The sequence below is a fragment of the Panthera tigris genome, chromosome A1 (assembly GCF_018350195.1).
Source record: "Panthera tigris isolate Pti1 chromosome A1, P.tigris_Pti1_mat1.1, whole genome shotgun sequence".
Taxonomy (NCBI): Eukaryota; Metazoa; Chordata; class Mammalia; order Carnivora; family Felidae; genus Panthera; species Panthera tigris.
Genome location: NC_056660.1, coordinates 106,340,756 through 106,357,449, shown reverse-complemented (window position 1 = coordinate 106,357,449; position 16,694 = coordinate 106,340,756). Strand labels below are relative to the sequence as shown.

At 35.6% G+C, this 16,694-nt stretch overlaps 1 protein-coding gene across 1 annotated transcript in view; it reads right to left on the bottom strand.

The window, feature by feature from the left end:
* ADAMTS19 (ADAM metallopeptidase with thrombospondin type 1 motif 19) overlaps positions 1–16,694 on the bottom strand; it is a 236,229-nt gene that overhangs the window by 170,191 nt on the left and 49,344 nt on the right. The window contains exons 4-6 of the mRNA XM_042958856.1: positions 11,099–11,271; positions 9,372–9,455; positions 8,531–8,688 (exon numbers count right to left, since the gene is read on the bottom strand). Of these exons, the coding sequence (XP_042814790.1) occupies positions 8,531–8,688; positions 9,372–9,455; positions 11,099–11,271 (415 nt within the window). The remainder of the gene's footprint in view (positions 1–8,530; positions 8,689–9,371; positions 9,456–11,098; positions 11,272–16,694) is intronic.

Below are 16,694 nucleotides of genomic sequence, written 5' to 3'. Positions count from 1 at the left end.
TTTCCTTCTTCACTGTCTTTCTTAATGTCTAATTTCTCAATTCTTCCTCTGATGCTAAGTACCACATAGAATTTTCTCCATCTACCAAAGAATTCCAGAGAGACACCTCTTTTGGTGCTTAACTTGGGTAAAGTTAGTCTCTGTGGCTCAAAACTAACAACAAATGATGTAGGAAAATATATCCCTTTGGCAGTAGAATACATTCAGATTCTGAATATAATTACTGATAAAGAGGAATGGAAAAGGTTTGCTGACTTTTTTGTTACAAGTATATAATTAGCCCTTTTCTGCATCAGAAGATACAAAAATCAAATTTATCACAGGGATACCATGCCTGGTTGTATAGGGTGTGTAGTGCTTAATTCTAGGGATACATTTATGTACACAACAATGTAAAAAGCTCCCTCTACTGTTGTGCGGTGTACAACCTGCACAACTGGAGGCTGCTGGATTCATTAGGTGCCTCTTCGATGCCAAGCAGTGGGTAAAGGGGAAGAATACAAAGTAAAAAAGGCTTTTACTCTGAAGTCAAAGAAGAGGACGACACACAATCATTTCTGTAATGTGATAAGGGCCCCGGGATCAGTGAGGAAGAAGCCTGGGGAATTGTATTAAATAATGGATAGTTCTATTTTGCAGTTGCCTTTGCCAGCAAACAAATGGAGAGAGAAACACCCACAACAGATGATACTGAATAATATGGTAATGCAGAAAATTAAAGAATCACATAAAAGCAAAATCTTCACCTTAGGGCCAAGAATCACAGAGGGTAAAGTATATTCAGATGTAGAGGGAAAGGGATTTTATGTGCTTTTGCTAAATGTACAGTACATCATATCATAATGCAAGAGGCTGCAACAGAACTATTTGATTTACATAATGTGAAACAAGGGACTTCATCTGTAACTAAACAAGACGATAAAACTATGACAAATGCACTGCTTATTTTCAAGGGCACTTGGAGTCCTTCACACAGCCAATTTCTACTCAGCAAACACATGAATAAAACAAATTATTTTTTAAAAATGCAAGCTCTTTTCTCCAAAAGCCCTGGAAGGACTTCTCAGTACAATTAAAAAATAAATTGTGAGCAAGATTTAAAAACCTCAGATCAGATTATAATTCTTAATCTTCAATTCTTCCACTGTCAACTTCTTTTCAAGAAGGCCCAAATAATGTATTCTTAACTTCATAATATTCAAAATTTCGGGGGAGGTGATGGGGGAAATTGATTTGTTTGCTGCCGAGATCAATGATCACATGGATTCAAATTCTCTCATCTTTGGCTCATGTTGGCTCAGTGCGCTTGAAGCCTGCATCACAGAGTTTCATAATATGAGTTTATGGAAATGATACTGTTAGACTCTGGCAAGTGGGAAGGCCAATAAATTCTGCTGAAGTTCTGATTTATATTGAAAAAAATGAAATGTAGCCTTTAATTTCCAAGAATGAAGATGCATTTGAGAATAAGTCTCATTGTCGAGTTTTGTAGTGTCCTGGGATATACCTATAAATGATTCACTCAAAAATTATTCTATGAGTTGTATTAAATTAATATATTTCTGCCATTTGTATACTTTATTAAATTTCCTATCTTACTTGCCAATGATGTTAGTTTAAAACTAACTTTCAAAAGTACTGTACATAAACCAAAACATCTTCATAAATATGAAAGGCAAAGTTATCAGTAATTAAATTGTATTGTAAATTTAAGAGCGTTTTCAAGAGGAACTTATGTCTTCTGCATGATTTCAAAGAGAAATGTGAAAATTACGTGGAGAAATCATAGAGCTGACAGCCGGGAGGACATGCTTTGTGTTTTTGTAACTGTGAGCCTACAACCACTGAGTCAGCTTTAAATTATTTATTTCAGTATCATAGAACAATTTAACAAATATATTACTGCAGATAGGTTTGAATTTATAAAAACATTGTTTAGTTGAAACCAAAATTAATAGCTATCTAAAACTCCTTCCTACTACTATGTTCACATAACATACACTGCTTAATAATCTAAGGGGAGAATATTGTGTAAGTTGGTCAGTCAACTTGTCCCATGTGGATGGAATCCACCATGGAATGCAAAGAGATTTAAATTTTTATTTTATCTTTCACAACTTCCACATAAAGCTAAAGATCTGATCACCTTCATGTTTACACTAAGGGATACTTAGTGTAAAAGGGATACTTCTACCTCAATTACTCAAACCTTTCATTTAGACTTTACTAATCAAATGGTGCTAGGTCACTTAGAAATAACACTCCCTCTAGTGCACTGATTTTCATTGTTATGGCACTGATAAGAAGTGATATGGAGAAACAGGAATCCTCCAAATAAATCTTAGCCCCACGGGGAGGTAAAGGTAGCATTACTTGTCAGTATCTATTAATATTTTATGTGTCTATATACTTTGATAGTTTTTTTTTCCTATTTTCAATCACCAATTTTGCTATTTCTGTTTTATTTCTTTTTTTATTCCTGTTGTGATTTAAAAAAAACCTACTCGGTCCTATTCTAAGTCCTACCTATAATAGTACAAAAAAGCGAAGACAACATTTCTACTAAAGGGATGAAAGGTGTACAAAGATTTTTTTGCCCCATAAAACATGAAGTGGCTCAGCAAAACCATAGCAAATTTCACCCCACAAAAAAAGGCTTTTCTTTGGGTCTGGAGCAGAAATTCTGTTTAGACAGTGGTTTTTACAGAATTGTCAGCTAATGAAATCTGTCATCCTTCTCACGGTTGTTAGGTGTTTGAAATACTAATTCTGAGACTAAAGAGGATGATACTCATAATTTGATTACTAATTCATATTTTTCCCATTAAAATGTAATATATTTCTTACAGAAATTTGAAAAATACAGAATAAAGTTAAAGCATTAGCCTACAATCCCACTATCTAGGAGTAGTACTTACAGTTAACATTTTAAAGTATATTTCTCCATTTTTATTTCCATGTATTTGCATAACTAAATTCACTGTATACAACTAATATGTATAAACATAGGTGTAGTATTGGGATCATACTCTCTATGCAAGTTTTGTCTCACCCCACCGATAGTGTGACAATTTCATTCCTCATTTCCAATTTCATTTTTCTCTTCCAAACCCTGAAAAAGGAATTTGTTGTGTGCTATATTTTATTCTAATATTATAAATTCTTAAAAGTCACATTCTTAACTAACCATTGTTCATCATTACCTCCCTTGTCACTAACTTTCCCTAGCAATGTAAGAGAACACAAAATAAAAGCACTACAGCATATCTTCAGCACTAACAGAGGGTTCTTAAATGTGTCTAAGATAATGTGGGATGAAATTATTATTTTTTTAATGTTTATTTATTTTTGAAAGTAAGAGACAGAGCCCGAGCGGGGAAGAGGCAGAGAGGGAGAGGGAGACACAGAATCCGAAGCAGGCTCCAGGCTGTGAGTTGTCAGCACAGAGCCCAATGTGGGATTCAAACTCACAAACTGCGAGATCATGACCTGACCCAAAGTCAGACGTTCAACCGACTGAGCCACCCAGGTGCCCCTAACATGGGATGAAATTATAATTCTAATTTTTTTTTGAGGGTAGTTGACACCCAATGTTACGAAATTATAATTTCCTAAATAAGGAAGATGACGTTCCTAAAGAAGGAAGATGTCAGCCCTAAATAAGGGCTGACAAAACTATAAATACAAGAACAATGACAATATAATAGTACAACAAATGGTATTTCTGATAGTAGGTCTGCCACATGAATACAAGCTTACACAGGATCTTACACAACTATTTGTTTGGAATAAAATTACTGAACCTTCACTGTAGGCCTCATGTTATACAAGATGTCTTATATTCTCTACCCTTTACTACTATCCTCATTAATGATGAAACTCAAAGAGGTCATTTAGGCAATTGAAGATCACCAGCTAGCACTGGACAAATACAGGTCATTTCTATTTGATCATCCCTCTTACTGAGTTTTGAAGTTGGAAGTTTTGTATATTATATACTATATATGCATACACACACATATATTTCAAATACAAATAGTTTGGTAGACAGACGTATTGCCACTATTTTCTCCAATCTGGGGGACTGCCTTTCCATTTTCATATCAATGTATTTTGCACATGAGATGATTTAAATTTTGAAGAAGTCCAAACGATTATTTTCAAGACCTTTTGATTAGTGCTTTTCTTATACTCTATCCAAGAAATCATTACCCTCCCTATAGTCATGTAGAACTTCTGTTTTTTGACTAAGAGTTTGACAGCTGTAGCTATATCACGTAGCTTTCTATGCTCCATTATGAATTAACATCACACAAGGTGTAAAGCAGGGTTGAAATTCATTTTTTTCACATGGATATCCAGATGTTGTAGAGCCATTTCATTAATAGACTATCTTCCCATCACTCAGTAATATCGGGTTTTTGAGAGTCAGTTGACCATATATATATGGGTATATTTCGAGATTCTTTATTCTGTTTCATTCATCTATCCTGAGAAGTTTCTGCCAAAATCCCATTGTTTTGATTACCAAATCTTTATAATAAGTTTTGAAATCAGATAATTTAAGTCCACCCCGTTTGTCCTTCTTTTACAAAATTGTTTTGATTCTTCTATGTTCTTTATTTTTCCAAATACATGTTGGAATCAGCTTGCCAATTTCTACAAAAAAAGCTGGGACCGACTTTCGTGGAGATTATAGTGACTCTCACTCAATGTGGGTAAGATGAAAATCTCAGTAATAGTCTTCCAACAAATAAAAACCTTTATTTAGATATTTAATTTCTCTCAGCTCTCTCAGTGCTTTGTAGATATCATTTTAGAGGTTTTACACATATTTTTTAAAATTATTCTTACATTTTTTATGGTTTTGGAAGTTACTATAACATTATTCCAATTGTACATTTTCATTATACATAAATAAAATTGTTTTTTAAGTTTATTTATTTTGAGAGAGAGAGAGAGAGTGTGTGTGTGTGTGAGAGAGAGTGGGGGAGAGGCAGAGAGAGGAAGAGAGAATCCCAAGCAAGCTCCCGGCTGTCAGAGCAGAGCCCAATGTGGGGCTCAATCCCCTGAATCATGAGATCATGACCTGAGCCAAAATCAAGAGTCAGATGCTCAACAGACTGAGCTACTTCAGTGCCCCTAAATAAAATTTTTATAAATTGACTTTATATTCTATGTGCTTAAAAAATCCAATTATAACTTCTGGCAATTTTTCTGCTATATTTCTTATAATTTTATTCGAACTGAGGTATGTTATCTGTGAAGAGAAATATTTTTTTTTTTCTTTCCAATATTTAGAACTTTTGTTTCTTGGGGCACCTGGGTAACTCAGTTGGTTAAGCATCCAACTTTGGCTCAGATCAAGATCTTGCATTTCATAGGTTCGAGCGCTGCATTGAGCTGACAGCACAGAGCCTGGATTCTGTGTCTCCCCCTCTCTCTGTTCCTCTCTCTCTCTCTCTCTCTCTCTCACACACACACACACACACACACACACACACACACACACAATCTCTCTCTCTCTCTTTCAAAAATAAACATTAAAAAAAAAAGAACTGTTTTTTTCTTTTTCCCACCTTACTAAACTGGCTATGATCTTGAGTACAAAACTGAATAGAAGTGGTAAGCATTGATATCTTTGCCTTGCTTCCAGTTCTAATGGAAAATATTTGGTTTTCAACATTAAGTGTGTTGTTAACTGTAGATTTTTGTGTATATGTGCGTAGATACCCTTTGATAGATTAAGAAAGCACTTTTAAGAATTCATTAACAATTTTTGTTGATAGGGTTCCCCCTAGCCCCATACATTAGAGATACCATTTTTATTGTTTTTTATATTCATTTTTTTCCGACAGGAAGTCAATCATCAATGTTAACATTGTTTCCCCTGTGAAATGCATCTCTTTGGACAATTCAAAACTCATTTTTTGTATCTTTGACTTTTACTCATTTTCCTATGATATATGTAGATATCTAAAGGGTTTTATTTCCTGGGGCGCCTGGGTGGCTCAGTTGGTTAAGCAATTGACTTCAGCTCAGGTCATGATCTTGCAGTTTGTGAGTTCGAGCCCCACATCGGGTTCTGTGCTGACAGCTCAGAGCCTGGAGCCTATTTCAGATTCTGTGTTTCCCCCTCTCTCTACCCCTCCCCTGCTCACACTCTGTGTCTGTCTCTCAATAATACATAAATGTTTTTAAAAATTTTACAATAATAATAATAAAGGGTTTTTTCCCATCAATGTGGGAAACAATTTTGCCATTGTAGGTCCAAATAATTTTTCTTACCTATTCTCATTCTTCTTCTGAGATTCCAATTACAACTACTTTAATCAGTAAATCCAACATCTGAACTATCTCAGGGTCAGTTTCTATTGACTATTTTTCCTTCACCATGGGTCACATTTTCATGTTTCTTTGCTTGACTAGTTTTTATTATGTTTCAGACAATGTAGATATGTTACAGAGATTCAGGATTCTTTTATCTTCCTCTGAAGAGAACTGATTCTTGTTTTAGGAGCCAGTTCAACTACTGGCTCGTCACTCTGAATGTGGGAGGTTTGAGTTTATTCCTTGGTAGGGAGGATCTATCTAATGCTCAAGATAATTCCCAAGCTTTTGTAAACCTCCACAATCTATCTCCCATAAATACCTTACAGGTGCTTGGTTTCAGGCTTTGTTAGGGCAGGTCAAGAGTAGACATTTTTCTGGATCAAAGTCCCTACTAGGAAGGCTCAGCTTTTCTGTTTTTTCAGCTAAATACCAGGAGTAATGACAAGGTACTAATAAGATCGCTCCACTCTCAAGGCCTGAATCTACTCAATTCCTAGTGTCCTTTAACAATCTCAACTCCATAGCTGTAGCACTCTGATGCTTTTGGAAAGTTTCTACCTATGGATATTCAGACCAGTCTTGCAAAGTTCTCCAAGATGATCTGCACACAAGCTTCTTGGCATCATTCTCTGCATAGGATCCTCATCTACAGTACCTTCAGCAGGACCACTGGGCTCTACCTAGATTCCAGCTTGCTATACCAGTCAAAAAACTGTTCCCAGGCAATAATCTGGATTGACTGTGGGGCTCCCTTAATAAATTTTCCTTCTTTCAAAGTTGCAGTCTTGCACTGCTCATCCTCCAGTGACTTAAAAGCATTTGTTTAGGGGCGCCTGGGTGGCTCAGTCGGTTGGGCGTCCGACTTCGGCTCAGGTCATGATCTCACTGTTCATGAGTTCGAGCCCCACATTGGTTTCTGTGCTGACAGCTCAGAGCCTGGAGCCTGCTTTTGATTCTGTGTCTCCCTCTCTCTCTGCTCCTCCCCTGCTCATGCTCTGTCTCTCTCTGTCTCAAAAATAAATAAAAACATTAAAAAATTAAAAAAAAAATAAAAAAATAAAAAGCATTTGTTTCATAAATATTCTTCAGTTTTATGGCTATTTACTGTAAAAGTCCAATCGCAGGTACACCTACACAGTTGGAAGTGGAAGTCCAATTGTGTTCTTACAATAGATTTTTTTCACCTTCGTGAATTATGCAGAACTAGAAGAGTTTTTGTATAATTCAGCAATAAGATGCTATCATGAATTCAACAGACCTGTTACAGAAAATCATATTCAGATGTTAGTGTGTATTCTGTGATGGGAAATGTCAACATTGCTGATGCTAAAATTAAATTGCTAGTGAATAATGAATTACTATTCATTTTTAATAGCTTTAAACAAAAAATTTACGAATAATTACTAACACAGAGTGCCCATAAAGAGCATATTGTTGTTCACTGTTTCATCTTTTTATATTTGCCTTTAATGCTGCATGACAAATGTTTGTTAGGAGTACATTCACAGTGGAGCCAAGAATTAATCAGCTAGAGATTTAATTGAAACTTTTTTCTCAGGTGGTACCAGAAAGTTTATCAATTACTGAGTTTAATATATTGGGTGCTTTATCTCCATGGTGATGACTGAAAAACATACAATATAGGCTTTTTGTGAAGTGCCACCAAAATTCACCATAGTGTTCACTTCCCATCATCAATGGCTATGTCTTCATTTCAAAACTTGAGGGTAAAGTATTTTTTTAATTTTATTTTTCTTAAAATTTTTAATGTTTATTCATTTTTGAGAGAGAAAGAGAGTGTGAGTGGGAGAGTGGCAGAGAGACAGGGAGACACAGAATCCAAAGCAGGCTCCAGGCTCTGAGCTGTCAGCACAGAGCCCGACGCGGGGCTTGAACTCATGAACCGTGAGGTCATGACCTGAACTGAAGTTGGACACTTAACCGACAGAGCCATCCAGGCGCCCTGAGGGTAAAATATTTTTTAAATTAACTAGCCACAAGTTTTGTCAATATGCCATCCAAAATGTGCCTATTCAGAAATCAGTTATTATGAATTGAGGGAGATGACTAAAATCATTATGCCAAAGTTTTTTGGAACACAAAATCTGGAATAAAAGCATTCTCTGAAGGAATTAATCCGATTAACAGCACAGCCATCGAATTAGGAATGTCATTTAATTGGCTTTGGAAAATTTACCTTGTTATAAGTATAGCTGCATCCACTGAAGTCATGTCCTCTCCCCAGCTTGTAGACATCTCTAAATGTATATCATTCTTTTTGCCAAATTCTTCATGCTGCCACTTGCAAAAACTCTCTAGCATTTTCTCTCCATGGTGCCCAATATATAGGTCTGCCTACAAGAGAAGAGATTTCACTTCAAGGCAAATTATTTTCAGATATACAAAAAACTAAAAACTGACGAGACTTCCTGAATTACTAAAGCGGACCGCTGACCATAACAACAGTAATTAGAACCTGGAAGACATTCAGAAATAATTTAGCCTCAGCTGAAAATCGTGCAACTTTGGGAGGGTACAATAACTACAAAATCTGTTCAATGTTACTCTGAAAAAGGAGAGAGGTGTTGTAAGAATGTGGAACTTTCTGGCTTAAATAACTTAATTTTATTTCTACAATTTAAGAACAAAGTTTTCTCAAAGTTCTAGTTAAGTAGCATACTAAAATGATGCCACAGAGTATTCTCTGAAATGAATTACAGATAAGAAAACGTTTCAAAAGCACATGTTTAAATAAGAAAATAAAACTCTCATTAAAAATCACTTTTAAAAATTACATCTTGGAAAGTTAAGGTTTGTTGTCAGGATCCTTGGAAACTAAGAACATTCCATTTTTAGAATAAAACTGAGGTATTAACCAAAACTAAAGGCCAGTTTTATGTATAGTTTAAGTGACTTAGTGGATATTTCTGGATTTTTAAGTCAATAAAAAGCACACTCCTAACATTCACTTTACTTAAAAGCATCTGAACACAACTTCTCACCCAATTAATTGAACAAAAAACTCAAGACTTTCTTACTGGAGTTTCATGGAGCAGAATAAGCTTTATCACACGAAGATTGACCTGCACACCAAGACTCTTGTGTTGGAAAAGGTTAAAAACCTAAAAACAAATAAAAATAAAAATCCTAAAATAAAACTTGAAATCATATTTATTTTTCTTAAAGTCCAGATATGGGAGAAGTCTCAATTTAGTTGAGAAATCTTATATTTAACACCACTTAAATAATTTTAAAATTAGCTTAATAAGCAAGAATAACATAGCTAATTCATTTTAAATACCAAGAAATTTAGACCTAGCCTTCTGAGAAACTCACTGCAGTCTTGATTGTCTACGCCATTTCAATGGGATATAGAGGGAAGGTTGGGCTTTTTACAATACTGAAGACAAGCATTTTAGTAACTAAACCCTAGAATGTTTCTTAAGATCACAAAATGCCAGTATCCTCCTTTTTTCTGAGAAACAGTCCTGAAAACTGAGCCTGCTTTATGCCACCTCCCGATTCATTCCTTGGAGTAGTTTTCTCTCTCTCTAAGCTAGCTGCCAAATAGGAAAAGGGTTTTCAAAGCTCTTCTCTTCAATGTTACCCAGGAAGACAAGCTTGCAGGCCACTGTTGATTAATGGTTTCAGATCCTCATTATAACTGTTTTTCCCAAACTATGGTGTGTGCAGCAGGGCTGGAAAGCAAGGTGAATTTTTATGTGGTACTTTATTTTTTGTAGAATTTAGTATTTACTTAACTTGTAATAGAAAACAGAAAGCTGACACGTCAAACCCATACTTTCGGAGATAGAACTACTTAGAAGAAACTAAAGCTGGTAGGCTGTATTAGCCTACCCTGTAACAGACTGCTGGTGGAATGTTCTGGAGGTAGCTGAACATGGTAAGAAATGACTGAAGTGTGGGCAAATCTGTTCCCTGCTCAAATAAGCCAAATAGTAAAAATGAGCAAAAACAGTCAAAATAGAATTTTACAAAACATAATATATTTATCCCTGAATCAGTGGTTCTTACCCTGCCTTATATGGTAACTGGAATCATAAATGGGCATTTGCTTTTGGCATTTATTGATGTTCATTCTCCCCTAAGAACGGCTCTTCACTCCGACCTTTTAATTCCGCCTTGCAGAAAGTTTAACCAAAGGGTATATAATTAAGTCAAAGGATTCATTTGGTGGTAAACATCTGTATGATACTAGGTACAAACTAGATTTCTGCAGTTCAGAAACTGTTAACTGAAGTTAGCTACATGTGATCCACCTGCTTAAAAAATTGAGCTATTTGCTATTAGGTCTTACTCATAAACTAGTATTATATCTGACATCAAATTTTACATACCTATCAGTGGATTACCAATCTCCATTTTTGTTCCACCACATAATGTCTAATACTTTGGGTGGGGCCATGCATACAAAAAAAATACATAACCTTTCTAATTTCATCAAATGGCCTTTTATAAAAGAGAATGAAAAGAAGGTCATGAAAGAATAGACAAAAGAATAACAGAGAAAGAGTCTGCCACATTGAAATCAACAATAACGATGGTTTCTTTTACTAGAAGATGTGAATTATTACTTTTGATATTTCTTTTAAGGTAGCTGGTATACCCAAAGCATTTTTTTACTGATGTCAATAAAAGAAAGGAATAGTAATGAATTAATTTTTAAAGAATGTCATTATACTCACACATTTCTTCCTTAGAGTTTTCTTGAAAAAATTCCAAGCGCACTTTAAAGTTTGCCTACCATATTTAAGATGGTTAGAATGAATCTCCTGGCTGCATCTGCTCCATGATAGGAAACCATTGCTGGGTCTGCAACCACTACAGTCTCTATGTTGTATTCTTGAGGTAATTTGTATGAATATCGTTTCCCTCTTCCACTTTCTGTTATTTTTTTAGATCTAGGTCTTCCTTTGTCTGCAATAGAGAAATGGATTTTCCAATGTGACTCCATATTGGCAAAGTGAATACAAAATTTCCGTTTCTTCAATAATTTTTTCAAAATGTTTACTTAAGGGGCACCTGGGTGGCTCAGTTGGTTAAGTGTTTGACTCTTGATTTTGGCTCAGGTCATGATCTCACAGTTCGTGAGATCAAGCTCTACATAGGTTTCTTTGCTGACACCGTGAGGCCTGCTTGGGATTCTCTGTCTTCCTCTCTCTCTGCCCCTTCCCCATTCACTCTATCTCTCTCTCTCAAAAATAAATAAACATTTAAAAAAATGTTTATTTAATGCCAAGATATGTTGATAATATAATGGTAAGCAAGACCAAATAAGTTCCCTGAATACATGGAAGCTAAAAGGGCATCTGGTTTTGGAGTGTGGCTTTGTAATCAAATAGACTAGATAGACTTGTATCACTTATTGGCTCTGCTACTTGGGAAACTAACATCAGTCAGTTAGCTTTGATTTCCTTGTCTGAACAATAGCAACATCTACTTTCTAGTGTTGATGTCCTATAATAAGGTTGCATTAGTAAAATTCTTAGCACAGAGTCCGTATAAATAAAATAATCCAATAAAAAAAATCACAATTTTCTTTTTGAAACCAGTGACAAAACAAAGGTCTACTTGAAGAGAGTGCCTGAAGTGACTACCTCACACGTCCTCATTTCAGGCAGTGGCCCTTAATTACTAAAACATTATGCATGGGTTACAAAAGACTCAGTTCTGCCTTCCATCAGGATCACATAGGGAAATAAAGATTTCTTCAAACAAGTCCAAATAAAAGTAGTAACCACAAATAAATGTATTTATACATTTAACTACATAAAAATGTAAAATGTTTATTAAAACATGCCACTATCAGAATGAAAAGCATGCCACCAAGTGGGAGAAGATATTTACAATACTTTTCCATAATGAACAAATTAAAAGCTACTCTAAATTAGTAACAGATAACCCAAATGAAAAATTGGCAAAAGACTTGACCAGCCATTTTTCACACAAAGAAAGACATCCAAATGGCTAATTAGCATATGAGAAGGTGCTCAGTCTCATTACTCTTCAGGGAAATGCAAATTTAAATCACAATTAATTAAATTAACTAAACTCTCTAGAATGGCTAAAATAAAGAGATGATTATATTAAGTGTTGTCAAGAGTGTGGAGACAACTGAAAGTCCCCTGCACATACATACTGGGAGTTTAAATTAGGATAAACACTGAAAAATGAGCAAGCAGTAGCCACTAAAGTTTAACATTTGCATACCTAATGATCAGTGATCTGAAAGATATACTTATCAGAAATGCATATAAATCACATGTAAAAATTATTCACAGTAGTACTGTTCTTAATTTGAATAACCATCAATAGTGTAATGGATAAAGAAATTTTGGCCTACCCATACAATGGAATGTTCTAGAACAAAGAAAATGAACCAACTACTACAATGTGCAAGAACATGGATGAACCTCACAAAGAGGATGTTGAGCAAAGAAGCCAATGACAAAAGAGTAGGTGTTGTATTCTTCCATTTACAGAAACATAACAACTGGGAAGACATGATGTTAGAAGGAGAGTAAGTATCTTGAGGTAAGATATATTAGTGCCTAGGAATGGGCCTAGGGGGACATCTGTTGTACTGACATTTTCTATATTCTGATCTGAGTGATAACTACATGGTTATGTTCATTTTGGGAAAATTTAGCAGTTGGGACACATCATTTGTGCAATTTCCTGTATGCATGGGGTACTTCAATAATGAAACTTATTATTTTAACAGCTTTACTGAGATATAATATATATGACAAAACACGTAGCCAGTGATGTACAATTCAGTTAGTTGTAATCAATTTCTACAGTTGGGCAACCATGTCTACAATCCATTCTTAAATCATTGATTACCTGTTCTGCTCCTTGCCATACACCAAAATTTGGTTGATGTCATTAAAGTGCTACCACCTCCTTTCCCAAACTTATACTCGTGGGCCAACATCTTTCATATTTCTTTACTACAATTTTAATGGAATCCGCAGAAGTAAACATGTGTGTTTAGTAGAGTTTCATGGAGATAAATCTGTGTGTTCAATTAGTCATGTTTCCCTGGGTGTCTCTAATTTTTTTTTAATTTCTAAGTACATACTCTCATAATTCTAGTCCACTGTGGTGGCTTCTGACAAATTGCTTTCCTTGTCTTGTTTTAAGTACTTTGGCAGTGGCTTGTCAATTCAATTCAAGTCTATTCTATTCCACTTTGCAAACTATCTATTCCACCTTTCTTACCCTCTAACATCTTTCCATGGTGCCAGAATTAATTTATACCTTGAATTTTTGAACTATTGGTTCCCTTCTATTACTGCCTTCTAGGCCCAACTGAGTTATCTCTGAGATCTAACATGAACTGGATTCCACTACCATTACTGGGAACTTCACTGTTCTGAGTTATCATCATAATTTACAGTTTCATTTTTTTCTTTTTTTGCAGTGACCCAGACTAAAATCTACTTGATAAACAAAGTTTTACCCAAGTAGAGTCAGTTAACAAAGTTAATGAAAGTGTGATAAAAAGCAAAGAGTCATTATTTAATGAAAAGAAGCATTATGTCATGAATCATGACAATGCAAAAAGACAAAAACAACACTAGCCATCTTCAACAGGATCACAAGAGTTAAAAGTACACTTAATAGATCCATATTTAGTACGAGTAGTTGAAACCAAAGATGATGACAGGCAGCATAAGAAATTGACTTTATCTGTATCTTGAGATGTCTGCCAATTAGCAATGAATTCTGCAGTTTTCTAATAATCTTAAAGGTACTTAGTTATATATTAGTGTGTTGTTATATATACTTGTAATATTTAGTCGCAGACATTCCTACAAGTAGATGAACAGACTCACTTTGGCAGAGTCAACACCAAATAAACCATGGAGGGAAAAATACAGATGTAGCTCTCCTATGTGGATATGTCACTGATCTTATATGTAAAAATCAGGCAGTGGTAGGAATAGAAAGCATGAGAAGATAGGCAAATATTAGAAAGTAGTCATCATCACAAGTAAAATTAATCTGACTTAGGGGAAAAAAGGGGAAGTGGTTAGAATTACTCTCTCTCTTTTTTTAATATTTTTATTTTGAAAGAGAGACAGAGTGAGAGCATGGGAGGGTCAGAGAGAAAGGGAGACACAGAATCCGAAGCAGGCTCCAGGCTGGCTCTAGACTGTGAGCCATTAGCACAGAGCCCGGCGTGGGACTTGAACTCATGAACCAGGAGATCATGAACTGAGCCAAAGTCGGATGCTTAACCAACTGAGCCACCCAGGCACTCCAGAATTATTCTCTTGTTGCTGTTATTCTCTTGTTTGTTTTGGCTTGTGCGGAGCGGGGAAGGTGGGGGTGGGGGGTGTTCAATTTTTATCTTTGAGTGACCAGGTAGTAGATAGTGGAAGACAACAACAGGGGACTTTGGGAAGGAAGGTAATGGGTTCAGCTTTAGATTTATTAAGTCTGAAGTGACTGTGAGACACATGAATACAAGTTACTAAACACCTGAAAAGAGAGAGGTTAGAATGGAGATTGGAACAAAGTAAGAGAGAGAAAAAAGTTTGTTTCCTTTACTGTCCCAGTCCCCATCTGTCAGTTTGCTACATCCTTATTTTCATGGTATAGTTAAATAGACTGCATGGAACATTCTAGAATGTTTCTTAAGAATCTCAGCTTCATGGTAGACTCCATCATACAAGTTAACCATTGTGTAAGAACCATGCATATTGAAGTAATCTTTTTATCAGGTTGCTTTCTTTGATGGCTTCAGGGTCTACATCAACTATGCTAAGCGCGTTTTTCATCTTCCAAATCTTGAGACGTTTTCTACCCATATGCATGTATAAGAACAACACAGTTGACACCACACACTTCCAGTTAGTGAAGAAATTTGAAAAATGTTTAGTCATCAATGCTCACCATGTGCTCTCTATAATACCCTATACACATGGTGACAATAATGTCCACAACAGTTATGGATGACATATGGAAACCATTTCAGTAGTTGTCTGGTTAAGTTAGAGATGTCTCTAAGAATAGAGATGATCTCTATGTCCTGCTCAAATAGATCATTCTTCTTTAGTTCTATAAATCTACTTGTAACAGTGAGTCCTAGACATACTCATAGGTTTACAATAAAATGTAATGTAATATATATTAATAATGTCACTTGCCTGCTTAAAATCTTGAAAGACCACATATTGCTCCCAGGTAAAGTCCTTACCATCGAACACACAAGGAAGTACCTTCATCATCCAGGTCCATGACTACCTTTCAAAGGTTGTATCTCCCATCCACACTGCAAACATTTGGCTTCAGCTCCCCCACCTGGTGCCTTCTCCTGCCTTTATACCCCTGCATGCATTGCTCCTTTTGCCTGAAACTTGTTCTTCTCTAACCATATGTACTAAAAACTTCACACAAGTTTTTCATTTTCACACATGATCTCGTTTAATTCTGACAACAGGCCGGAGGTTTGGGTGTCACTATCCCCATTTCGTATACTGTAAATGAAGTTCCTGGGAGAGAAAGTAAGTTTTCCAAAATCACACAGCTAGGAAGTGGTAGCATTAAGTTCGTGAACACAGGCAGAGACTCCGGAGTCCATTATCATAACCTGCACCCGCTGTTCCCCTTTTTCCCCAGAGATGTAAGTCTGTCATCTTGCTGTCATCTTTGCTGCTGCTTGATCTTTGTGGCTCAGCCCCCTGATATCAGAACCTAGTTTCTTGTGTACCGAGTGTGGCAGAGTTCCCATCATGCCTCAGTATAATTACTCACTTACCAGTCTGTCTAAAATAATACATTGGTTGCCTCTTGAAAATAAGAGCTGTGACATTTAGCTCTTTATCCCTGTGACGTGACTGGTCATGCTTATGTTGCAAATAAAGAAGCTATGGTGTAAAAGTGGAAAACACCAAGGATTTCCACAAAAAATTAAAAATAGAGATATCATATCTCATATGATCTCATATGATCTCATATCTCATATCAGAGCAGTAATTCCGCTGCTACTTATTTACTCAAAAAAATGAAAAATTGAAAAGATATATCTACCCCTATGTTTACTGTAACATTACTTACAATATTTATAATAAGGAAGCAACATAAGTGTCCATCATAAAATGAATAAATAAACAAGATGGGATATATATTCAATGGACTATCACTCAGCTATAAAAAAGAATGAAATCTTGCCATTCACAACATAGACGGACCTAGAGGGCATTACACTGAGTTAAGTAAGTCAGACAGAGCAATACAAATACTATATGATTTCACATAAATGTGGAATCTTAAAAAAATAACAAAAACAAAAACAAAAAAACCCAAAAAACCCACACCATGAACAGATT